General features: G+C 39.6%; 2 protein-coding genes across 6 annotated transcripts in view; one reads left to right on the forward strand and one right to left on the reverse strand.

The window, feature by feature from the left end:
- LOC134294681 (loricrin-like) overlaps positions 1-27,621 on the forward strand; it is a 676,447-nt gene that overhangs the window by 598,783 nt on the left and 50,043 nt on the right. The window contains exon 1 of one of the 3 annotated variants that reach the window (XM_062966272.1): positions 22,528-22,626. The exons of the other annotated variants lie outside the window; for them this stretch is intronic. The gene's annotated coding sequence lies outside the window, so the exon portion shown is untranslated. Of the gene's footprint in view, positions 1-22,527; positions 22,627-27,621 lie in introns of those variants that run through there. 3 annotated transcript variants of the gene reach the window in all.
- LOC134294650 (zinc finger protein 658B-like) overlaps positions 128-27,621 on the reverse strand; it is a 36,515-nt gene continuing 9,021 nt past the window's right edge. For 2 of the 3 annotated variants that reach the window (XM_062966242.1, XM_062966241.1), the window contains exon 2: positions 128-2,245. In XM_062966242.1, the coding sequence (XP_062822312.1) occupies positions 246-1,775 (1,530 nt within the window). In that variant the 5' untranslated portion in view covers positions 1,776-2,245 and the 3' untranslated portion in view covers positions 128-245. Of the gene's footprint in view, positions 2,246-22,256; positions 22,409-27,621 lie in introns of those variants that run through there. The other variant, XM_062966240.1, reaches the window with a different exon arrangement.

Below are 27,621 nucleotides of genomic sequence, written 5' to 3' on the forward strand. Positions count from 1 at the left end.
GGAACAAGTCAGAAGTGTAGTTATTTAATTATCACTAAGAAGAGATTTAAAAAATAAAACAGGAGGGGATAATTAAAATTAAAGACAATTAAGGATCTGGGAATAAATGTTATAGAGAATTAGAAGATTTAGATACTAATAATTTTATTAAACTAAGAAAGGAAATAAATATACAATTATTAGAATATGCTAAACTCAAATTGATGTCTATTCCATGAAAAGCTCTGTCCACACTCCATGCATTTCTATGGTTTCTGCCCAGCGTGAGTCCTTTGATGGGAACGTAGTCCTGAACTTCGAGTAAAGCTCTGTCCACACTCCAGGCAGTTATAGGGTTTCTCCCCAGTGTGAATCCTTTGATGGGAACGTAGTCCTGAACTACGAGCAAAGCTCTGTCCACACTCCAGGCAGTTATAGGGTTTCTCTCCAGTGTGAGTCCTTTGATGTGAACGTAGACCTGAACTACGAGCAAAGCTCTGTCCACACTCCAGGCAGTTATAGGGTTTCTCTCCAGTGTGAATCCTTTGATGTTTATGCAAGCTTCCCTTCTGAGTGAAGCTCTGTCCACACTCCAGGCAGTTATAGGGTTTCTCCCCAGTGTGAATCCTTTGATGTTTATGCAAGCTTCCCTTCTCAGTGAAGCTCTGTCCACACTCCAGGCAGTTATAGGGTTTCTCCCCAGTGTGAATCCTTTGATGTTTATGCAAGCTTCCCTTCTCAGTGAAGCTCTGTCCACACTCCAGGCAGTTATAGGGTTTCTCCCCAGTGTGAATCCTTTGATGTTTATGCAAGTTTCCCTTCTGAGTGAAGCTCTGTCCACACTCCAGGCAGTTATAGGGTTTCTCCCCAGTGTGAATCCTTTGATGTTTATGCAAGTTTCCCTTCTGAGTGAAGCTCTGTCCACACTCCAGGCAGTTATAGGGTTTCTCCCCAGTGTGAGTCCTTTGATGTGAACGTAGACCTGAACTACGAGCAAAGCTCTGTCCACACTCCAGGCAGTTATAGGGTTTCTCTCCAGTGTGAGTCCTTTGATGTGAACGTAGACCTGAACTATGAGCAAAGCTCTGTCCACACTCCAGGCAGTTATAGAGTTTCTCTCCAGTGTGAGTCCTTTGATGTGAACGTAGACCTGAACTATGAGCAAAGCTCTGTCCACACTCCAGGCAGTTATAGGGTTTCTCCCCAGTGTGAGTCCTTTGATGTTTATGTAAGCTTCCCTTCTCAGTGAAGCTCTGTCCACACTCCAGGCAGTTATAGGGTTTCTCCCCAGTGTGAATCCTTTGATGTTTATGCAAGCTTCCCTTCTCAGTGAAGCTCTGTCCACACTCCAGGCAGTTATAGGGTTTCTCCCCAGTGTGAATCCTTTGATGTTTATGCAAGTTTCCCTTCTGAGTGAAGCTCTGTCCACACTCCAGGCAGTTATAGGGTTTCTCTCCAGTGTGAGTCCTTTGATGTGAACGTAGACCTGAACTATGAGCAAAGCTCTGTCCACACTCCAGGCAGTTATAGGGTTTCTCTCCAGTGTGAGTCCTTTGATGTGAACGTAGACCTGAACTATGAGCAAAGCTCTGTCCACACTCCAGGCAGTTATAGGGTTTCTCTCCAGTGTGAGTCCTTTGATGTGAACGTAGACCTGAACTATGAGCAAAGCTCTGTCCACACTCCAGGCAGTTATAGGGTTTCTCCCCAGTGTGAGTCCTTTGATGTCTCTTCAGGTTTCCATGCTGACTAAAGCTCTTTCCACATTCAATACATTTATATACTTTCTCCTCCATGTCAACAATGTTATGTACATTTAATTCCAATAAAGACACTTGATTCTTGTTTTTCCCTTTCTGATTACTCACAGCACTGGGTTCAAATTACAGGAAAGTAGATTCTATCTGAACATTAAGAACTTCCTGAGCTGTTCAGCAGTGGAACTCTCTGCCTCAAAGTGTAGTGGAGGCTCCTTTGGAATCCTTTAAACAGAGGCCAGATGCTCATCTGTCAGGGGTACTTTGCGCCTTTCCTACACGGCAGAGGCCTGGACTGGGTGCCTCATGCAGTCTCTTCCGACTCTATGGTTCTACTCTATAATCCAAAGTGAATGTAGGAATTCAGCAGGATCAGCCCCTTGAGAGGAATCCTTTTTCCTAGAGGACTGGTTTCCTTCCTGCACTTTGGTTTCCAAATGCCTTAATATCGACTAGAAGCTGGTTCGTTTCCCATCACGGCAGGGGTGGCTCCAGAGAACTCTCACGTCCTGGTCAAGAAAGAAGAAGCCAAAGGTTAGACATGAAGCCGCATACCTCTGGCTCAAGGTAAACAAAGCGAAAAAGGAAAGAAGAAAGGAAAGATGGAAGGAAGGGAGGAAACACAGAAGGACAGGATAAGAGAAGGAAGGAATCATGGAAGGAGGGAACTGAACCCTTTTCCCATATTGGAGGGCCACACCCATTTCACTGGGTCAGACCCAAACGTGGTTAAAGGAACAGAAGGCAGGCAGGCAGGCAGAACTCCGTCCAGCATTCAAGGGTGTAACATATTCTGGATCAGGGGTCCCCAAACTAAGGCCCGGGGGCCGGATGCGGCCCTCCAAGGTCATTGACCTGGCCCCCGCCCTCAGTTTTATAAAATAACATTTTAATATCATTTTAATAATATAATATATTGTATATACATATAATATTGATAATAATATTATAATGTTATAATGTTATACAATATAATATTAATAATGCCATATAATAATATTAATTATATGTTATATATTACATATAATATTACAGTATAGTGGTATAGTTCAATATAGTAATATATAATGCTAATATTGTGCTATGCTAATAATATAATATATTCTATGTACATACAGCTAGTCTGAGTCCCCTTCAGGGTGAGAAGGGCAGGATATAAATGTAATAAATAAATGTAGTAAATGAATAAATAAATAATTTTAGACTTAGGCTCACCCAAAGTCTGAAATGACTTAAGGCACACAACAACAACAACAATCCTAATTAACTTGACTATCTCATTGGCCAGAAGCAGGTCCACACTTCCCATTGAAATCCTGATAGGGTTATGCTGGTTACAATTGTTTTCATTTTTAAATATTGTATTGTTCTTTCATTGTTGTTGTTGTTTTGCACTACAAATAAGACATGTGCAGTGTGCATAGGAATTTGTTCGTTTTTTCTTTTTCTTTTTCCAAATGATAATTTGGCCCCTCCACAGTCGGAAGGATTGTGGACCGGCCCTCGGCTTAAAAAGTTTGAGGAGCCCTGTTCTGGATCCTGGGTTTCCGTGAATTACCAGCATTGTGCTAAATGCGCAAAGGAACAAGGATTTCTTTATGGATTGTGTCCTTATCTCCCCTGCCACAGGGACTCCCAACTCCGCTTCCTCAGCATCTCAAAGGGTCACTCCGGCCACATTTCCCAAATGAATCTTCCAAACTAAGAAGGACCTGCCTTCCCAACTGGCTCATTCACAACCACGTTCACAAATTGAGTCCATGCTGAACTAAGTTCCATTCAGGCATTCATGCATTCCCTCTGTAGAGCCCATGATGAGATGGTATTCTATCTCCCCAAACACTGGCACCCTCACATGGTTAAGGCAGATACAAAAGAAGGTTTCTAATGGTAACGAATATAATGAATATAATGAAAATAATATAGTGTAGTAAAATAACAGAAAATAAATTATAAAATAACTAGCTGTGCCCAGCCACGCGTTGCTGTGGCGAAGTGTGGTGGTATGGAAAATAAAGTATTGAGGAATTGGTGGTAGTTAAGGTCAAGGGTCCCCTGGGCTGAGTGGGTTGCTAAGGGACCAAGTGAACAGAGCTTAGCATTCTAACTGGCAGCAATTGGATAAAACAATTATTCCTCTCCCTCTAATTAGGACTTTATTTATTTATCTTTTTATGGTATCAACCTAGAGGCATGAATGAGGGGTTGTGCTGTCAAATTTCGAGGTTGGGGGGTGTTTACTTTTGTTGTTTTGTCCGCTGCCGTGATGCCATCACTCTTTTATATATATAGACTAGCTGTGCCCGGCCACGCATTGCTGTGGCAAAGTGGTGGTGGTATTGGTTAAAAATTGTTGTGTAATTTTTATTTGACGTTATTTGCATTTTTTTATTAATTTTATTGTAAGTTATATTTTTATTTATTATATTTTATTATTTTCTTGTATTACTTTTAGTTATTTTCTGTTATTATAGTATTTTATTGTATTAATTTTTTAGTGTTTTTAATTATTTTTTAGTGTTTTTATTATTTTTTATTGGGTTGCTAGGAGACCAAGTTGGAGGAGCTTAGCCTTCTAACTGGCAGCAATTGGATAAAAACAATTATTCCTCTCCTTCTAATTAGGACTTTATTTTTCTTTTCTTTTTGTTGTATCAACCTAGAGGCATGGATGAGGGGTTGTGCTGGCAAGTTTCGAGGTTGTGGGGTGTTTACTTTTGTTGTTTTGTCCGCTGCCGTGATGCCATCACTCTTTTATATATATAGATATAAATTTAAAAAAGTAGTATAATAATACAATAATATAGTAAAAATAACATAGTAAAACAACAAAAATAATAATAATAAATAATAAAATAAAGTAATAATGAATAACATATATTCAAATATATTCATCCGGAGTTTCGGGGTGCGGTGTCATCTGTACGCAGATGATGTCCAGCTCTGTCACTCCTTCCCACCTGTCACTCAGGAGGCTGTCCAGGTCCTGAACCGGTGTCTGGCCGCTGTGTCGGACTGGATGAGGGCCAACAAATTGAAACTGAATCCAGACAAGACAGAGGTCCTCCTGGTCAGTTGCAAGGCCGAACAGGGAATAGGGTTACAGCCTGTGTTGGACGGGGTCACACTCCCCCTGAAGACACAGGTTCGCAGTCTGGGTGTGAAGGCCCGCTGGGGGAAAATGGCTATCTCCAGGTCTGGCTACCCAAGCGGCTTTGGTTTACCTTATAATTATACCTCAAACCCCAAAGTAAATACTCTAGAAGCTGATTAAAGATAACCAAAAATATGTTTATTGAAAACAGGAAACAGTCCTTTTAATGTATTAGAAATAATATGAAGTAAAATCACTGAAATTATACAGATATAAAACTACCCTGTTTCCCCTAAAATAAGACATCCCCAGAAAATAAGACCAAGTAGAGGTTTTGCTGAATTGCTAAATATAAGGCCTCCCCCGAAAGTAAGACCTAGCCAAGTTTTTGTTTGGAAGCATGCCTGCCAAACAGAACACCAGAGCATGCAGGATCGGTAAATGTACATACTATAAAGTGTTGTACATGGAAATATTAGTAACAAGAAATTCTTGATAGGATTCACAGTTTGTCTGGTTATGCTGGTTTGTGATGACAACTACTGTACAGTATATAATAAATGTTCATTTTTTGTTCAATAATAAATGTGAATTCTTCTTCATGGAAAAATAAGACATCCCCTGAAAATAAGACCTAGTGCATCTTTGGGAGCAAAAATTAATATAAGACACTGTCTTATTTTCGGGGAAACACGGTATACTGATTGAGAATGAAAGCTATAGAGACTATAAAGGATTAACACACAAGCTATGAGGAAAGGTAGGTACTATAGGGTAAGTACAAGGCTATGATAAGCACTATCTATAATGACTTTAGTGGTAAATACCAGCTATAGTGAACTATCTATAATAACTCTGAGGTAAACCATAAGGTGATAAGCTATAAGGTAAGTACATAAGGTAAGTACAAGGTGAACTATAAGCTTTGCTATCTTTGAGGTAAATACCTAAAGCTATGATGTGACTATAAGGTAAGTACAAGGCTATGAGGTAAACTGTAAGGTAAGTACATGGCTATGATGAACTCTATCTGTAATGGTAAGTATGAGGCTATGAGGTAAATCTATATATATAAAAGAGTGATGGCATCACGGCGACCCACAAAACAACAAAACTACAGGCCCCCCAACCTCGAAATTTGACAACACAACCCATCATCCACGCCTCTAGGTTGATACAACAAAAAGAAAAGAAAAATAAAGTCCTAATTAGAGGGAGAGGAGTAATTGCTTTTATCCAATTGCTGCCAGTTAGAAGGCTAAGCTCCTCCAACTTGGTCTCCTAGCAACCCAATAAAAAATAATAAAAACACTAAAAAATAATTAAAAACACTAAAAAATTAATACAATAAAATACTATAATAACAGAAAATAACTAAAAGTAATACAAGAAAATAATAAAATATAATAAATAAAAATATAACTTACAATAAAATTAATAAAAAAAATTGCAAATAACGTCAAATAAAAATTACACAACAATTTTTAACCAATACCACCACCACTTTGCCACAGCAACGCGTGGCCGGGCACAGCTAGTCTATATATATAAAAGAGTGATGGCATCACGGCAGCGGACAAAACAACAAAAGTAAACACCCCACAACCTTGAAAATTGACAGCACAACCCCTCATACATGCCTCTAGGTTGATACAATAAAAAGATAAATAAATAAAGTCCTAATTAGAGGGAGAGGAATAATTGTTTTATCCAATTGCTGCCAGTTAGAATGCTAAGCTCTGTTCACTTGGTCCCTTAGCAACCCACTCAGCCCAGGGGACCCTTTACCTTAACTACCACCAATTCCTCAATACTTTATTTCCCATACCACCAGATTTCGCCACAGCAACGCGTGGCTGGGCACAGCTAGTACTATCTATAATGACTGTATGGTAAGTACTATGTATGATGGTAAGTACACAAAGCTATGGTGGTAAGTACAAGGTGAACTATAAGCTTTGCTATCTTTGAGGTAAATACATAAGCTGTAAGGTAAGTACGTGATTTATGTTGCCTGTTTGAATTTGCCAGGTCAAAGAACCCAGACCAATTCTAAGACCTATCTCTAAGATTTTTCTCTGGAATGGCAACTGGAGGGGGAAAAGCCTCTAGAGCAGGGGTCCCCAAACCTTTTAAGTGGAGGGCCAATTCACCGTCCCTCAGACTGTTGGGGGGGCCAGACTATGATGAAATAGTCCAAAATTAGGATTCTTTTTGTGTGCCTTCAAGTCATTTCAGACTTAGGTCAACCCGAAGTCTAAAGTTTAGGACAGAGGCCAGGTCAATGACCTTGGAGGGCCGCATCTGGCCCATGGGCCTTGGTTTGGGGACCCCTGATCTAGACGATCTCATAAGATCATAGGTAAGCAAAGAGACCTCCAAAGACCATCTAGATGATCTCATAAGACCATAGGTAAGCAAAGAGACCTCCAAAGACCATCTAGATGATCTCATAAGACCACAGGTAAGCAAAGAGACCTCCAAAGACCATCTAGATGATCTCATAAGACCATAGGTAAGCAAAGAGACCTCCAAAGACCATCTAGATGATCTCATAAGACCATAGGTAAGCAAAGAGACCTCCAAAGACCATCTAGATGATCTCATAAGACCATAGGTAAGCAAAGAGACCTCCAAAGACCATCTAGATGATCTCATAAGATCATAGGTAAGCAAAGAGACCTCCAAAGACCATCTAGATGATCTCATAAGACCATAGGTAAGCAAAGAGACCTCCAAAGACCATCTAGATGATCTCATAAGACCATAGGTAAGCAAAGAGACCTCCAAAGACCATCTAGATGATCTCATAAGACCGTAGGTAAGCAAAGAGACCTCCAAAGACCATCTAGATGATCTCATAAGACCATAGGTAAGCAAAGAGACCTCCAAAGACCATCTAGATGATCTCATAAGACCATAGGTAAGCAAAGAGACCTCCAAAGACCATCTAGATGATCTCATAAGACCATAGGTAAGCAAAGAGACCTCCAAAGACCATCTAGATGATCTCATAAGACCATAGGTAAGCAAAGAGACCTCCAAAGATCATCTAGATGATCTCATAAGATCATAGGTAAGCAAAGAGACCTCCAAAGACCATCTAGATGATCTCATAAGACCATAGGTAAGCAAAGAGACCTCCAAAGACCGTCTGTAAGGAAAGGGACCTTCAAACGCCATCTAGATGATCTCATAAAGCCATCAGAAGACCATAGATAAGGAAAGGGACCATCAAAGACCATCCAGATGGTTTCTTAAGACCATAGGTAAGGAAAGGGGTCCCCAAAGGTCATCTAGACAATCTCATAAAGCCACCAGAAGACCATAGATAAGGAAAGGAACCCTCAAAGACCATCTAGATGGTTTCATAAGACCATCGGTAAGGAAAAGGACCCTCAAAGGCCATCCAGACAATCTCATACAACCACAGATAAGGAAAGGGACCCTCAAAAGCCATCCAGATGGTCTCATAAGGCCATAGGTAAGGAAAGTGACCTCCAAAAGCCATCTAGATGGTCTCATAAGGCCATAGCTAAGCAAAGAGACCTTCAAAGACCATCTAGACGATCTCATGAGGCCATAAGTAAGCAAAGAGACCTCCAAAGACCAGGTAGACTTAGGTCAACCCTAAGTCTGAAGTTTAGGACAGGGGCCAGGTCAATGACCTTGGAGGGCCGCATCCGGCCCCCGGGCCTTAGTTTGGGGACCCCTGCTCTAGAGATTAGCTCCCAGGCTGAACCATCTCATCCAAACCTCATCCAAGGGGAGTCCCAAGCTCCACCCCCAAAACAGGAGCCAATGGAACATTCCTCCCAAGAACAGCAACCAGGAAATAAGCCAAGTAGGACAGCACAATTACAAATAATAATATTAATAATAATATATTTCTTAGACCCCGCCTCCATCTCCCCAAGGGGACTCGGGGTGGCTTACGTGGGGACAAAGCCCTAAAAACAACAGTTGACATAGGCATAAGAACAGTACAAGTTACAAAATTAAAATACATAACAAGAACCAAACCATTTTAAAACTTTAAGATAAAACACATAACATATCAATTAGACAGGGGAGTGAGGCTGTTTAGGATTACGTGGGAGGGGCTGACTTGAATAGTGAAAAGTGAAACATGAATAGTGGAACCAGAGTGGGGTAAAGTGTTGCCCTGTTTTCCCGAAAATAAGACAGTGCCTTATATTAATTTTTGCTCTCAAAGATGTGCTAGGTCTTATTTTCAGGGGACATCTTATTTTTCCACAGAGAAGAATTCACATTTATTTTTGAACAAAAAAATGAACATCTATATCTATATATATAAAAGAGTGATGGCATCACGGCGACCCACAAAACAACAAAAGTACAGGCCCCCCAACCTCGAAATTTGACAACACAACCCATCATCCACGCCTCAAGGTTGATACAACAAAAAGAAAAGAAAAATAAAGTCCTAATTAGAGAGAGGGGAATAATAGTTTTTATCCAATTGCTGCCAGTTAGAAGGCTAAGCTCCGCCCACTTGGTCTCCTAGCAACCCGATAAAAAATAATAAAAAACACTAAAAATTAATACAATAAAATACTATAATAATAGAAAATAACTAAAAATAATACAAGAAAATAATAAAATATAATAAATAAAAATATAACTTACAATAAAATTAACAAAAAAAATGCAAATAAAGTCAAATAAAAATTACACAACAATTTTTAACCAATACCACCACCACTTTGACACAGCAACGCGTGGCCGGGCACAGCTAGTATATAATAAAAGTGAAATCAGAGTATGTATCAGTGTTTTGATTGGCCTGGCGGAATATGTGCTCGCGTTTTGATTGGCCGCCACTATCCCAGGCCACTGAGACCAACAGGAATGACGGATCTGCACCAAACTTGGCACACTTCATCCCCACAATGCACTTTATGACCTGCTGCCATTTGGGGGAGGATGGACCACAGATGATGGGATTTGCAGTACTTTCAAACACTTGAACTCCCACAGACTACTGCAATGCCCACCAATGATAGAAATGGACCAAACTTGGCACACAGAACTCCTGTCGACCCCTTTATGTCCTGATGTATATTGGGGCAGGATGGACCAAGGATGATGGAATTTGCAGTACCTCCCCTCACTTCTTGAGACCACAGCAACTGCCACAAATCACACAACTGAACCAAACCAGGCACACAGATCCCAAATGACACACTTCACATGCTGCAGCAGTTTGACGGAGGGTGGACCAAGGATTATGGGATTTGCAGTACATTCATCCAATTCACCTCCCACAAACCACTGTGATGCCCATGAATGACAAAACTGGATCAAACTTGACACGCAGGTGCAGGGTAGCCCACTTTACATCCTGGTGCAGTTTGGGGGAAGAGGGACCGTGGATGAGGGGACTTACAATATCTTCAGTCACTTCCTGGGACTACTGTGACCCCCACCAATGACTGATCAAGACCAAACTTGGCACATAGAGCCACCATGGCCCACTCTACATCTTGGTGAGATTTGAAAGAGCTTGGACCTTGGATGATGGGACTTGCAGTATATTCATTCACTTCCTGAGACCACTGTCACCCCCATCAATGTCTCATCAAGACCAAACTTCAAACAGAGAACACCCATGACTCACTCTACACCCAGGTGCAGTTTGGAGGATGATGGACCATGGATGATGGGACTTCCAATACCTTCACTCACTTCCTGAGAGCACCGCGACCCACACAAATGACTGATCAAGACCAAACATGGTACATGGAGCCCTCATGACCTATTCTACATACTGGCTCTGTTTGGAGGGGGATGGACACTGGACGATGGGACTTGCATATGGGAGTTGGAGCTCACCCGCACCCACTGAACCCAGCTGACATTGGATATAGGCTACACTTGGAACACAGGCAAACAAGGCCTTTCTCAAATGACCCGGGCATCGCCGGCTCTCCAAGCTAGTTTATTATATACTGTACAGTAAATGTCATCACAAACCAGCATAACCAAACTGTGAATTCTATCAAGAATTTCTTGTTACGACCGTTATTTCCATGTACAACAATCTATGGTACGTCCATTTACCAATCCTGCATGCTCTGGTGTTCTGTTTGGTGGGCATGCTTCCAAACAATAACTTTTCTAGATCTTACTTTTAGGGGAGGCCTTATATTTAGCAATTCGGCAAAACCTCTACTAGGTATTACTTTCAGGGGATGTCTTATTTTCAGGGAAACAGGGTAGGAGACAGCAAGGCGATTTGGACTGTATGGTGAGTGCAGCTGATTAATCAAAAGCACATTCAAGCTTTTTTGGAATGTGGTTAGGGTGGGTGCTAGTCTGAGCTCCTTGGGGAGAGAGTTCCAGAGCCGGGGGGCCACCACGGAGAAGGCCCTCTCCCTCGTTCCCACCAACCACGTTTCAGATGGTGGTGGGAGTGAAAGGAGGGCCTCCCCGGAAGATCTGCGAGCCCACGCTGGTTTATAGGGAGAAACGCGGTCACGAAGATAGACAGGACCCAAACCATTTAGGGCTTTGCAGGTCATGACCTGCACTTTGAATTGGGACTGGAAACTTATTAGCAGCCAATGGAGCTGCTTCAGGAGAGGCGTAGTACTGTCAGGACCCAGGCTGCAGAGCACCAATAACCTTACACAGAGGCCAGAATCTATCTAATATCTTTATTATAGAAATATATAAAGTCAATAAAAACAAGTGAAGAATAAAGTTCAGAATCAGACCTTCCAGATGAGGTCAAATATAGTCCAGAATTGTATTGTCCAATATAAGATATTAGAGTCCAAAGTTATAATCCACTTGACCGAAACACACACTTTGCCAAGCAATAGTGTGGGGAATGACAGAGTCTTTAAGGTCCAATGTAGCTTGACAACTAGGCTAGAAAATAAACTTGATTCTTGGCTAGATCAAAGACTTGGAACGAGGCAAACACGAAACATGAACAGAGTCCAAGGAAGTCCGTGAAACAAGGCAAGGCTGGAAACTTGATCCGGGAAACAAGGAACTGGGGTTACTGGGGAACTTGAGGATCTCTCTCCTCAAGCTGATCAATTGACTCCGCAGAGTTCCCCTTGCGTCCAGCACCTATATTGGGTCTTGTTTTCCCGCCAACAGAACACTTTCCCCAGAGAATGAGAAGCGAAACCCAACTCTGTCCAGATGCATGACTCCTTAGAATTTCCCAAGGGAAGCAGACCTAATCAGCTAGTTGTTTGGCAGCGATTCTCAGGCTCCGGCGATTAGCCTCCCTGGCTCCCCTATCTCTATTATAATTGTCCCTCCGGGAAAACGGGGGGGAGTTCTGCCCAAGGCCTGTTTGGCTACATTCTTGAGGACAAACATCCTCCAGGTGGAGAGGCTCCGATTCTGGCTGAAACGGCGGAAATCCCATGTTTTCCTCTTCGTCTGCCACAATAGTACTAGGAACAGGACTACAAGGCCCATGAGTCATCACAAGTACACTCCCTGGAACTAGCTCCTGTTAACAATCTGGCTGCCGACCTTTGTATCAGCAGCATTTTCTGGGCCGTTTTCAAAGGCAGCCCCACGTAGAGTGCATTGCAGTAGTCCAGTCTTGAGGTAACCAATGCATGGACCACCGTGGCCAAGTCAGACTTCTCGAGGTACGGTCACAGCTGGCGCACAAGTTTTAATTGTGCAAAGGCCCTCCCAGCCACCGCCGACACCTGAGAATCAAGCGCCAGCGCTGATCCCAGGAGGACCCCCAGACTGTGGACCTGTGTCTTCAGGGGGAGAACAGGTGGCCACCCTACACCCCGATCCAACGTGCGACTGGCCTGGAGGACCTCTGTCTTGTCAGGATTAAGCTTCAGCTTGTTTGCCCTCATCCAGCCCATCACAGCGGCCAGACACTGAGTCAGGACACGGGGGGCTTCCTTGGAGTCTGGTGGAAAAGAGTAGTAGAGTTGAGTGTCATCTGCATAGAGATGGCACCGAACCCCGAAACCCCGGATGCAGGTGATTACCTATAAAGCCCTATATGCTTCGGATCCAACCTGTCTTCGAGACCGCATCTCCTTCTAGGTCCACCACCATCTCAAATACAAGAGAAAGGGGGGGGGTGCGTAGGTGGCTCTCCGGCTCTAAAGAAATCAGATTAGCCCCCACACTTCAAGTCTTTTGGGTGAGTTTAAAACATGGCTCTTCAGACAGTCCTTTGATCCGGAGTAATCTCTGGTCAGCTTGATGAACCACTGCTCCTCAGTTGGATGGTTACGGCAGATAGCCGGCCTTCTGCAGGTTCTATTGTGTTTCAGGAATTGTTATAATTTCATACTCTTACAATTTTATTAGTGGGATTTTATATACGCTGTTGATTTCACTTATGTCTTTGTATTTATACTTGTGTATTGTTGTTTAAATGCGGCACGTGGAGTGCTTCTGTGGGCTGCCCAGAGTCCCTTAGGAGAGATGGTGGCAGGGTACAAATAAAGATTTATCATCATCATCATCATCATCATCATCATCACATCAATTGCTCTACTATGATGGTATGGGATACAATGAAAGCAGTAGCCAGAGGAATTTTAATGAAGAACAACGTAATTTAAAGAAAATAACAAGAAAAAAGATTAGAATTGGATATTAAGGAATTAGAGATGAAAAGGATAAACAAAGCTATATAAAAGCATTAGCAATGAGAAAACAGCTAGCAAAACATGAGTTAGAAAGGACTCAAAGAAATTTGAAGTTTTTAAATAGAGAATACTTTGAATACAGTAATACATAAACTCTAGATTATGAGCCAAAGCAGCACACGTTAGAAAGGGAAGAAAATAATACCATCCATTAAAGACAAAGAAGGTAAGAATCATACAAGAATGGAAGACAAAATATTAGCTTTTCCAAGATCTTGCCAAGAACTATACTCTGCAAAAGAAAACTCCAAAAGTAAAATAGAGGAATATATTGAAAAATATTGGAAAAATAAAGATCTAGGAAACAGATACATTAGTTATGGAACAATTAATTCCAGAAAAAGAGACTGGAAAAATTATAGATAATTTAAAAGCCGGGAAGACTCCAGAAATGGATGGGCTGGGACCGGAATATTATAGAAAAATTAAAACCATATTAATACCTAAATTAAAAGAATGATATAATAATAACAGGAGAGAAGATCCCACCATCTCGGGAACAGTCTCTGATTATGTTAATTTTGAAACCTAACAAGGACCCAACAGAACCCGGATCACATAGACCCATTTAGTTAATAAATCAAGATGCTAAAATTTCAACAGAAATTATGGCAAAAAGAATGAATGAATTTATATATATACTAGATGTGCCCGGCCACGCGTTGCTGTGGCGAAGTCTGCTGGTCTGGGAAATAAAGTATTGAGGAATTGGTGGTAGTTAAGGTCCTGTCTGGAATTCCCTTGTTTTCAGAGTGGTGTTGTTTGCGATATTTTATGTGCTTCTACTGTCTGTGGCCCTGAGAAAACAGGATTTGCCAGACTTTGATGATGGGAATACTTTGTTGGGAGATGTTAGCTGGCCCTGATTGTTTCCTGTCTTGAATTCCTTTGTTTTCAGAGTGGTGTTGTTTGTGATATTTTATGTGCTTCTACTGTCTGTGGCCCTGAGAAAACAGAGGATTTGCCAGACTTTGATGATGGGAATACTTTGTTGGGAGGTGTTAGCTGGCCCTGATTGTTTCCTGTGTGAAATTTCCCTGTTTATTTACTGTCCTGGTTTTAGAGATTATATTGTTCTGCATTATTCTATCCCAGTAATTATTTCATATTAAAGAAGAATCTCACTTATCCAACATTCGCTTATACAGTGTTCTGGATTATCCAACGCAGTCTGCCTTTTCATAATCAATGTTTTTGTAGTCAGTGTTTTAAATTCATTGCGATATTTTAGTGGTAAATTTGTAAATACAGTACAGTAGAGTCTCACTTATCCAACATAAACAGGCCGGCAGAATGTTGGATAAGCGAATATGTTGGATAATAAGGAGGGATTAAGGATAAGCCTATTAAACATCAAATTAAGTTATGATTTCACAAATTAAGGACCAAAACATCATGTTAGACAACAAATTTGGAAGAAAAAGTAGTTCAATACACAGTAATTCTATGTAGAAATTACTGGATTTATGAATTTAGCACCAAAATATCACGATATATTGAAAGCATTGACTACAAAAATGCGTTGGATAATCCAGAACGTTGGATAAGCGAGTGTTGGATAAGTGAGACTCTACTGTAATTACTACATAGCATTACTGCGCATGGAACTACTTTTTCTGTCAAATTTGTTGTATAATATGATGTTTTGGTGCTTAATTTGTATAACGATTACCTAATTTGATGTTTAATTGGCTTTTCCTGAATCCCTTCTTATTATCCAACATATTCACTTATCCTGCCGGCCTGTTTACGTTGGATAAGTGAGACTCTACTGTATATTTCTAATCTTATATTATCTGCTCAGAACTGGATTATATGAGGCCCCATCTTCACAGCTGTATAAAATGCACACTGAAGTGGATTATATGGTAGTGTGGAGTCAAGATAATCCAGTGCAAAGCAGATAATATAAGATTATAAATGGGTTATATAGCTGTGTGGAAGGGCCTTGAGTCTACACTGCCATATAATCCAGTGCAAATTAGATAATCTGTGGAAGAAGCCTAAGTGAGGCCTAAATTTGCCTGTCCCCTAACTGAAACCTGGTTGTCCCTTGGCTGGTTGCTAGGCAACGAAGTGGGCAGAGATTAGCCCTCTAAACTGGCAGCAATTGGATAAAAAAAAATATTGCTCTCCCTCTAATTAGGACTTTATTTTTCTTTTCTTTTTGTTGTATCAACCTTGAGGCGTGGATGATGGGTTGTGTTGTCAAATTTTGAGGTTGGGGGGCCTGTACTTTTGTTGTTTTGTGAATTGCCGTGATGCCATCACTCTTTTATATATATAGATATAAGTATATCAATGAAGATCAATGTGGTTTCATAGCAGGGAGACAAATGTCAGTTTAATGGGTAGGGTTCTAAATATACTTCATAAATTATTTAATTATCAGGAAAAGAAATTTTAAAAATGAGTCTTTAATTAATTTTCCCCCTCCTGTTTTAAATACTCAATTAAATATTTGGGAATAAATGTAGCAAAAATTAAAAGTTATAGAGACTAATAATTTTATTAAATGAAGAAAGGAAATAAATATAAAAAATTTAGAATACGCTAAACTCAAATTATCATGGTTTGGAAGGATAGCATTGATACAAAGTAAAGGAAAGTCTGAAAAGAATTGGTATAATGAACAGAGTGACTCCCTTATATAAATACTAGCTGTGCCCGGCCACGCGTTGCTGTGGCAAAGTGGTGGTGGTATTGGTTAAAAGTTCTTGTGGAATTTTTATTTGACGTTATTTGTATTTTTTAAATTAATTTTATTGTAACTTATCTTTTTTATTTATTATATTTTATTATTTTGTTGTATTATTTTTAGTTATTTTGTTATAGTATTTTCTTGTATTAATTTTTTAGTGTTTTTAATTATTTTATTGTATTATTTGTATTTATTTTATTTTTTATTCTTTTATTAACACTGGGCTGAGTGGGTTGCTAAGAGACCAAGTGGGCGGAGCTTAGCCTTCTAACTGGCAGCAATTGGATAAAAACAATTATTCCTCTCTCTCTAATTAGGACTTTATTTTTCTTTTCTTTTTGTTGTATCAACCTAGAGGCATGGATGAGGGGTTGTGATGTCAATTTTCGAGGTTGTGGGGTGTTTACTTTTGTTGTTTTGTCCGCTGCCGTGATGCCATCACTCTTTTATATATATAGATAAACTTTATACCTAAACTTTATTGGCCATGCCATACTGTTGCACTGGACCCGCCTGGCACCTTCTAGTTGAACCCCAACACTGAACCCTTGGCCACTGTCTCCTGGCCTACTTGTGAAGTATCTTGTCATTGGTTCCTAAGCCTGTGGTTCATTGATTGATTTGCACTATACTTATGCTCATGATTGTATTACGTTTTGTTGTTGCCTGGTTTTAAGTTGTGGTATGGTGTCCTTATTGGAAACTGCCCTGAGTCCCTTGAGGAGATAAATAGGGCGGTATATGAACAAAGTTTTATTATTGTTGTTATTATTCATTTGTACCCTGCCACCATCTCCCCGAAGGGACTCGGAGCGGTTCACAAAAGCACACAATTGTGCAGAACACACAGTAAGGTCAGGATTTTCCCGTGACATGAAGTCCAGTCCTGCCCGACTCTGGGGTTGGGGCTCATCTCCATTTCTAAGACAAAGAGCCGGCATTGTCCGTAGACACCTCCTAGGTCATGTGGCCACTGGCATGACTGCATGGAGAGCTGTTACCTTCCCACAGAAGAGGTACCTATTGATCTACTCGCATTTGCATGTTCTCGGACTGCTTATTAATTTATTTCATGTCAAAAGCATTGCATAATAAATAAGTTTAAAAGTGATAAAATAAAGGAATCACAAGTAGCTAAGTAGTTTCGAACTGCCAGGATGGCAGAAGCTGGGGCTAACAGCGGGAGCTCGCTCTGCTCCCTAGATTCGAACCTGCCAACCTTTTGGTCAGCAAGTTCAGCAGTTTAATCCGCTGCACCACCGGGGGGGGAGGACCGATCACGTATACCTAAATAAATAAATAAGGAGGGAGGGGGAAGAAAGGGAAGGAAGAATGGAGTGAGGTGGGGGAGGAAGGAAGGAAGGAAGGGAGGGAGGGAGGAAGTGACCGGGAATTGGAAAATTGACACCTATATATTGTGCGTACATAATAATAATAATAATAATAATAATAATAATAATAATAATAATAACAACAACTTTATTCCCACCACAATCTCTCTCCCCGAAGGGACTCGGGGCAGCTTGCATGGAGACCAAGCCCAGCATAAATAAGGACTCCAGGTCACTTTTATGAGAGTCCTCAGATGTTTTTTCAAACCATGTTTTATTTGTAATGTGATTTACTATGTTTTATAGATATATAGGGCTATGTCTGTTTTTATTGTTGCTTTTATTGTTGCTTTTATTGTTTTTATTGCTATTTTAAAGCCAAAAGTGTATTGTTTTAATCTATTTTTGTAAACCGCTCCGAGCCAAACCGGGAGTAGCGGTATATAAGTTTAATAATAATAATAATAATAATAGATCTGTTTTGTATTTATTGGTTTTATTACAATGTTTGTACCATTTGGGCTTGGGCCAGTGTAAGCTGCCCCGAGTCCCTTCTGGGAAATAGAGGCAGGGTATAAAAATAAAGTTGTTATTATTATTATTATTATTATTATTATTAAAACACAATTAAAAACATATAACAAATAAACAATACAATGAAAACAACTGAAACAAGAAAAAGAAAACATAAAACTACATAATCGCTTCCCTCTGGTTTTCCTCTTCATGTTCCCTGTCCTCTCGGCACAAGTGTCCTTGATGGGAGTTGTAGTTCACCTGCCTCCAGCAATACTGTGACCCCCACTGACCATGGACTGGGACCAGACTTGGCCCAGAGAAGCCCCATCACCCACTGAACAGTCTGCAGGGATTTAGGGGAACGGACCTTGGTTCTGGGAGTTGTAGTTCACCTGTAGCCGAGAGCGCTGAACCCAGCTGAGGTCAGATCTGGACCAGACTTGGCACAGAGACCCAATATGGCCAGCTGTGCATGCAGGCCTGGTTTCATAATAATTATAATAATTATAATAATTAGCCCAGGAGCAAGCCATCAGAACAAATGCAATTAAGGCCAAGATCCAAAAATCAGCTGATGACCCAACATGCAGACTCTGCAAGGAAACTGACGAAACCATGGATCATATCCTCAGCTGCTGTAAGAAAATCGCACAGACTGACTACAAACAGAGGCACACATCTGTGGCCCAAATGATTCATTGGAACTTATGCCTCAAGTCCCACCTCCCAGCAGCAAAGAACTGGTGGGATCACAAACCTGCAAAAGTATTGGAGAATGAGCACGCAAAGAGATTGTGGAACTTCCAAATCCAGACTGACAAAATTCTGGAACAGAACACACCAGACATCACAGTTGTGGAAAAGAAAAAGGTTTGGATCATTGATGTCGCCATCCCAGGTGACAGTCGCATTGACGAAAAACAACAGGAAAAACTCAAGATTGAACTGCAAAGACTCTGGCAGAAACCAGTGCAGGTGGTCCCGGTGGTGATGGGCACACTGGGTGCCGTGCCAAAAGATCTCAGCCGGCATTTGGAAACAAGAGACATTGACAAAATTACGATCTGCCAACTGCAAAAGGCCACCTTACTGGGATCTGCACGCATCATCCGAAAATACATCACACAGTCCTAGACACTTGGGAAGTGTTCGACTTGTGATTTTGTGATACGAAATCCAGCATGTCTATCTTGTTTGCTGTGTCATAATAATAATAATAATAATAATAATAATAATAATAATAATAATAATAATATACATCACACAGTCCTGTCTATCTTGTTTGCTGTGTCATACAATAAATAATAATAATAATAATAATAATAATAATAATAATAATAATAATAATAATACATCACACAGTCCTAGACACTTGGGAAGAGTTCGACTTGTGATTTTGTGACACTAAATCCAGCATGTCTATCTTGTTTGCTGTGTCATAATAATAATAATAATAATAATAATAATAATAATATACATCACACAGTCCTGTCTATCTTGTTTGCTGTGTCATACAATAAATAATAATAATAATAATAATAATAATAATAATAATAATAATACATCACACAGTCCTAGACACTTGGGAAGAGTTCGACTTGTGATTTTGTGACACTAAATCCAGCATGTCTATCTTGTTTGCTGTGTCATAATAATAATAATAATAATAATAATAATAATATACATCACACAGTCCTGTCTATCTTGTTTGCTGTGTCATACAATAAATAATAATAATAATAATAATAATAATAATAATAATAATAATAATAATAATAAATCACACAGTCCTAGACACTTGGGAAGAGTTCGACTTGTGATTTTGTGACACTAAATCCAGCATGTCTATCTTGTTTGCTGTGTCATAATAATAATAATAATAATAATAATAATAATAATATACATCACACAGTCCTGTCTATCTTGTTTGCTGTGTCATAACAATAATAATAATAATAATAATAATAATAATAATAATAATAATATACATCACACAGTCCTGTCTATCTTGTTTGCTGTGTGATAATAATAATAATGATAATAATAATAATAATATACATCACACAGTCCTAGACACTTGGGAAGAGTTCGACTTGTGATTTTGTGACACTAAATCCAGCATGTCTATCTTGTTTGCTGTGTCATAATAATAATAATAATAATAATAATAATAATAATATACATCACACAGTCCTGTCTATCTTGTTTGCTGTGTCATAACAATAATAATAATAATAATAATAATAATACATCACACAGTCCTAGACACTTGGGAAGAGTTCGACTTGTGATTTTGTGACACTAAATCCAGCATGTCTATCTTGTTTGCTGTGTCATAATAATAATAATAATAATAATAATATACATCACACAGTCCTGTCTATCTTGTTTGCTGTGTCATAACAATAATAATAATAATAATAATACATCACACAGTCCTAGACACTTGGGAAGAGTTCGACTTGTGATTTTGTGACACTAAATCCAGCATGTCTATCTTGTTTGCTGTGTCATCATAATAATAATAATAATAATAATAATAATAATATACATCACACAGTCCTGTCTATCTTGTTTGCTGTGTCATAACAATAATAATAATAATAATAATAATACATCACACAGTCCTAGACACTTGGGAAGAGTTCGACTTGTGATTTTGTGACACTAAATCCAGCATGTCTATCTTGTTTGCTGTGTCATAATAATAATAATAATAATAATAATATACATCACACAGTCCTGTCTATCTTGTTTGCTGTGTCATAACAATAATAATAATAATAATAATAATAATACATCACACAGTCCTAGACACTTGGGAAGTGTTCGACTTGTGATTTTGTGATACGAAATCCAGCATGTCTATCTTGTTTGCTGTGTCATAATAATAATAATAATAATAATAATAATAATAATAATATACATCACACAGTCCTGTCTATCTTGTTTGCTGTGTCATAATAATAATAATAATAATAATATACATCACACAGTCCTGTCTATCTTGTTTGCTGTGTCATACAATAAATAATAATAATAATAATAATAATAATAATAATAATAATAATAATAATAATACATCACACAGTCCTAGACACTTGGGAAGAGTTCGACTTGTCATTTTGTGACACGAAATCCAGCATGTCTATCTTGTTTGCTGTGTCATAATAAAATAATAATAATAATAATAATAATAATAATAATAATATACATCACACAGTCCTGTCTATCTTGTTTGCTGTGTGATAATAATAATAATGATAATAATAATAATAATACATCACACAGTCCTAGACACTTGGGAAGTGTTCGACTTGTGATTTTGTGACACGAAATCCAGCATGTCTATCTTGTTTGCTGTGTCATAATAATAATAATAATAATAATAATATACATCACACAGTCCTAGACACTTGGGAAGAGTTCGACTTGTGATTTTGTGATACGAAATCCAGCATGTCTATCTTGTTTGCTGTGTCATAATAATAATAATAATAATAATAATAATAATAATAATAATATACATCACACAGTCCTGTCTATCTTGTTTGCTGTGTCATAACAATAATAATAATAATAATAATAATAATATACATCACACAGTCCTGTCTATCTTGTTTGCTGTGTCATACAATAAATAATAATAATAATAATAATAATAATAATAATAATACATCACACAGTCCTAGACACTTGGGAAGAGTTCGACTTGTGATTTTGTGACACGAAATCCAGCATGTCTATCTTGTTTGCTGTGTCATAATAAAATAATAATAATAATAATAATAATAATATACATCACACAGTCCTGTCTATCTTGTTTGCTGTGTCATAACAATAATAATAATAATAATAATAATAATAATAATAATACATCACACAGTCCTAGACACTTGGGAAGAGTTCGACTTGTGATTTTGTGACACGATATCCAGCATGTCTATCTTGTTTGCTGTGTCATAATAATAATAATAATAATAATATACATCACACAGTCCTGTCTATCTTGTTTGCTGTGTCACAATAATAATAATAATAATAATAATAACAACAACACATCACACAGTCCTAGACACTTGGGAAGTGTTTGACTTGTGATTTTGTGACACGAAATCCAGCATGTCTATCTTGTTTGCTGTGTCATACAACGTCGTTGTGTCAACCCTCCCTGCCTCCCTCCCTCTCCCCACAGACCTCTCTCTCTCTCTCTCTCTCTCTCTCTCGGCCTCTCCGTCCTCTTCCCTCCGCCGCCTTCCTTCCCGCCTCACGAACACAGACCAGGCCTGAGGCGAGCCGGCCGCCATCTTCTCCTTCGTCCTCCTTCCTCGGAGCCCGCCCTCGCCCCCTCCCTCCCTCCCATTGGCTGAGCCCGGGATGCCCCGCCCACCGGAGGCCCCCCATTGGCTGCGTCCCGCTCAGCCCTCCTTTGACTGACGGGCCTTGTGTGGGCCTATTGAGGCCTGTGAAGCCACGGACTGGGAGTTGTAGTTCGCCCTCAACCGGGGACACTGGGACCCCCACCCAGGATGGGCCCGGACCGCCCTCGGCACACGGAGCCCCCAAGGTTGCATTTACGTTGCATTTCCTTTATCTTTCAATGTTTTTTATTTTATAAATGGAATTTATCCCATTTTGTTGTCGAAGGCTTTCATGGCCGGGATCACAGGGTTGTTGTCTGTCTTTCGGGCTGTGTGGCCATGTTCCAGAAGCATTCTCTCCTGACGTTTCGCCCACACCTATGGCAGGCATCCTCACAAACCTCTGTGGGCGAAACGTCAGGAGAGAATGCTTCTGGAACATGGACATATATTCCTCACAACCTCTGAGGATGCCTGCCATAGATGTGGGCGAAACGTCAGGAGAGAATGCTTCTGGAACATGGCCACACAGCCCGAAAGACATACAACAACCCTTATCCAATTTTGTATTTCTCTCTCATTACAACTTAGTTCCTCCTTCCACATTTCTGTCAAGGTATTTTTTTTAATATATATATTGTATAGATTTCCTGTGATTGTTTTGTAAATGTATCCCACGGTTCCTTGATCTTCATCTACTTTCCATTTTATTATTTTTCTAGCTGTTGCTGTGGCAACGTCTGGTGGTATGGGAAAGAAAGTATTGAGAAATTGGTGGTAGTTAAGGTAAAGATAATCCAGTTCAAAGCAGATAATATAAGATTACAAATGGGTTCTATAGCTGTGTGGAAGGGCCTTGAGTCTACGCTGCCATATAATCCAGTGCAAATTAGATAATCTGTGGAAGAGGCCTAAGTGAGGCCTAAATCTGCCTGTCCCCTGGGCTGAGGAGGTTGCTAGGAGACCAAGTTTTTTTTTTCCGTGTCAGGAGCAACCGGAGTTGCTTCTGGAGTGAGAGAATTGGCCGTCTGCAAGGACGTTGCCCAGGGGACGTTGCCCGGATGTTCTGATGTTTTTACCATCCTTGTGGGAGGCTTCTCTCGTGTCCCCGCATGGAGCTGGAGCTGATAGAGGGAGCTCATCCACATTGGGCTCCAAGTGGGCGGAGCTTAGCCTTCAAACTGGCAGCAATTGGATAAAAACTATTATTCCTCTCCCTGTAATTAGGACTTTATTTTTCTTTTCCTTTTTGTTGTATCAACCTAGAGCCGTGAATGATGGGTTGTGTTGTCAAATTTCGAGGTTGGGGGGGCCTGTAGTTTTGTTGTTTTGTCCGCTGCCCTGATGCCATCACTCTTTTATATATATAGATAGATTTCCTGTGATTGTTTTGTAAATGTATCCCACGGTTCCTTTATCTTTATCTACTTTCCATTTTATTCTTTTATCAAGATCTGTCTCTGGGATTTCCTTGCTCTTCCATTCTCTTAACCAGGGGTCCCCAAACTAAGGCCCGGGGGCCGGATGCGGCCCTCCGAGGTCATTTACCTGGCCCCCGCCCTCAGTTTTATAATATAATATATTGTATATACATATCATATTGATAATAATATTATAATGTAATACAATATAACACTAATAATACCATATAATATTATTAATTATATATTCTATATTACATATAATATTGCTAATAATATTACAGTATAGTGGTATAGTTCAATATAGTAATATATAATGCTAATATTGTGCGATGCTAATAATATAATATATTGTATATACATATCATATTGATAATAATATTATAATGTAATACAATATAACACTAATAATACCATATAATATTATTAATTATATATTCTATGTTACATATAATATTGCTAATAATATTACAGTATAGTGGTATAGTTCAATATAGTAATATATAATGCTAATATTGTGCTATGCTAATAATATAATATATTGTATGCACATATAATTTGTAAGCCACTCTGAGTCCCCTTTGGGGTGAGAAGGGTGTGATACAAATGTAGTAAATAAATGCAGTAAATAAATAAATAATAAATAAATACATTTTAGACTTAGGCTCGCCCAAAGTCTGAAATGTCTTGAAGGCACACAACAACAACAACAACAACAACAACAACAACAACAACAATCCTAACTAACTTGACTATCTCATTGGCCAGAAGCAGGAGCACACTTCCCATTGAAATCCTGATAAATGTATGTTGGTTAAAATTGTTTTCATTTTTAAATATTGTATTGTTCTTTCATTGTTGTTGTTGTTGTTGTTTTTGCACTACAAATAAGACATGTGCAGTGTGCATCGGAATTTGTTTGTATTTTTTTTTCAAATGATAATCCGGCCCCTCAACAGTCTGAAGGATTGTGGACCGGCCCTCGGCTTAAAAAGTTTGAGGACCCCTGCTCTTAACTTTTTAGATAACCCTCTCCATAATCACCAGTTTGGCTCCTCCCATTGCATTACTGTTCCGTCGGGTTTCAGTATGTCCTGGATCTTTGTTGCAAATACATCTGACCACAATACGTAATCAATTAAAACATCATATCCTGATATTAAAAAAAAAATCTAATTAACATATCAAATTGAAGGGGAAACTGGTCCTTCAAAAACCCAACGGGATCTTGCCAGCTGTAGATAAAATCAAATAGGTCAGAAGCAAATTTTCACAGTTTATTCCTTCTGATCAGAAGAAGGCGGACAGTTAGCATAGCATAGCGCAGGGGTCCCCAAACTTTTGAAGCCGAGGGCCGGTCCACAATCTTTCAGACTGTTGAGGGGCCGAATTATCATTTGGAAAAAAAATACAAACAAATTCCTGTGCACACTGCACATATCTTATTTGTAGTGCAACAACAACAACAACGAAAGAACAATACAATATTTAAAAATGAAAACAATTTTAACCAACATAAACCTATTAGGATTTCAGTTGAAAGTGTGGGCCTACTACTGGCCAATGAGATAGTCAGGTTAATTAGGATTGTTGTTGTTGTTGTTGTGTTTGTTGCCTTCAAGTCATTTCAGACTTTGGCCAAGCCTAAGTCTAAAATTAATTATTTATTTACTGCATTTATTTACTACATTTATATCCCACCCTTCTCACCCCGAAGGGGACTCAGAGCAGCTGTATGTACATACAATATATTATATTATTAGCATAACACAATATGAGCATTATATATTACTATATTGAACTATACCTCTATACTATTATATTCTATGTAATATATAACATATAATTAATATCATTATATGGTATTACTATTAGTATTATATTGTATAACATAAGATTATTATCAATATTATACGTATATACAATATATTATATTATTAAAACAGATATAAAATATTATATTATAAAACTGAGGGCGGGGGCCAGGTAAATGACCTTGGAGGGCCGCATCCGGCCCCCGGGCCTTAGTTTGGGGACCCCTGGCATAGCGATTCAGCGCTGACGCTTGAAGCACAGGTGTCGGCGGTGGCCGGGAGGGCCTTTGCACAACTCAAACTTGTGCGCCAACTGCGACCATACCTCGTGAAGTCTGACTTGACCACGGTGGTCCATGCCTTAGTTACCTCTAGACTGGACTACTGTAATGCACTCTACGTGGGGCTTCCCTTGAAGACGGCCCGGAAATTACAATTGGTCCAACGCTCGGCTGCCAGATTAATAACAGGGGCAAATTACAGGGAGAGATCCACTCCCTTGTTGCCGTTCTGGCTGCCGTTCATCTTCCGGTCCCAATTCAAGGTGCAGACCATCTATATATATAAAAGAGTGATGGCATCACGGCAGCGGACAAAACAACGAAAGTAAACACCCCACAACCTTGGAAATTGACAGCACAACCCCTCATCCATGCCTCTAGGTTGATACAACAAAAAGAAAAGAAAAAGTCCTAATTAGAGGGAGAAGAATAATTGTTTTTATCCAATTGCTGCCAGTTAGAAGGCTAAGCTCCGCTCACTTGGTCTCCTAGCAACCCACTCAGCCCAGGGGACTATTGCGCCAAATTGCTATGTGTGTGTGTAAAGAAATCCTTGCAAAGATGTTTGCAGGAGATCTCTGCAAAAGAGCTCAGCTTTGCAGAGAGATAAGCCACACCTAAAACAACAATGTATCGGTTTGATGGCAGATGGCTGGATTTGACAGTTGGAATTTGAGCTTGCTGGGAGACCACAGAAAAAGACAGGCTCTCTAATAGCTACAGTCAAGTAGCAGTTTATATATGGATATATTTTGAATGCTGATTGATTAGTTATTGATCCTATGCAACTACATGGACATTGTATGATTGCTGAACTGTTTATTTGACTTCAACTCAACAAGTAAAGTTTCCATTTGTTCATTCAATTCCTCTGCCTGGTCTGAGTCTTTTGCACATGGTGTTAACTGGACGCTGCTGATTCCGCTGTACACTCACCTGGTAACAGGGACCCTTGACCTTAACTACCACCAATTCCTCAATACTTTATTTCCCATACCACCATACTTCGCCACAGCAACGCGTGGCCGGGCACAGCTAGTCATCTATAAAGCCCTGAACGGTTTGGGACCCACCTACCTCCGTGACCGTATCTCCTTCCATAAACCTGCCCGTTCTTTGCGATCATCCGGGGAGGCCCTGTTATCACCATTGCCTATATCCCAGGCTCGCCTTGTAAGTACAAGGGAGAGGGCCTTCTCTGCTGTGGCCCCCGACTGTGGAACTCACTGCCTACTGAAATAAGGCAAGCTCCCACTCGGTTAGCTTTTAGGAAAGAATTGAAAACATGGCTCTTCCGCTGTGCTTTCGGTGAGTAATTTCTGTCATAGATCTCCGTATTACTCCCCTCCGAACATCTATCCTCTAGATTACCCCTTCCAAATGTCCCTGCCCATAGTGGAGTACTCCTCTGTCCCTCTCACTCCGGGTTTTATCTCTGTGTTCACGCGGCCTGCCCTTGCTTTATTGTTTTTTTGATTTCTTGATGTTCTGTTTATTATTATTTATTGTATTTTAAATGGTGTTATGATATGTTGTTTCTATATTTTATTATGTTGTATTGCTCTGGGCATGGCCCCATGTTAGCCGCCCCGAGTCCCCATTGGGGAGATGGTGGCGGGGTATAAATAAAGTTTTATTATTATTATTATTATTAGAAAACACTGCCGCGCCCTTTGGCAATTAAA

This window comes from Anolis carolinensis, unplaced genomic scaffold (genome assembly GCF_035594765.1).
Source record: "Anolis carolinensis isolate JA03-04 unplaced genomic scaffold, rAnoCar3.1.pri scaffold_18, whole genome shotgun sequence".
In the NCBI taxonomy this organism is placed as follows: domain Eukaryota; kingdom Metazoa; phylum Chordata; class Lepidosauria; order Squamata; family Dactyloidae; genus Anolis; species Anolis carolinensis.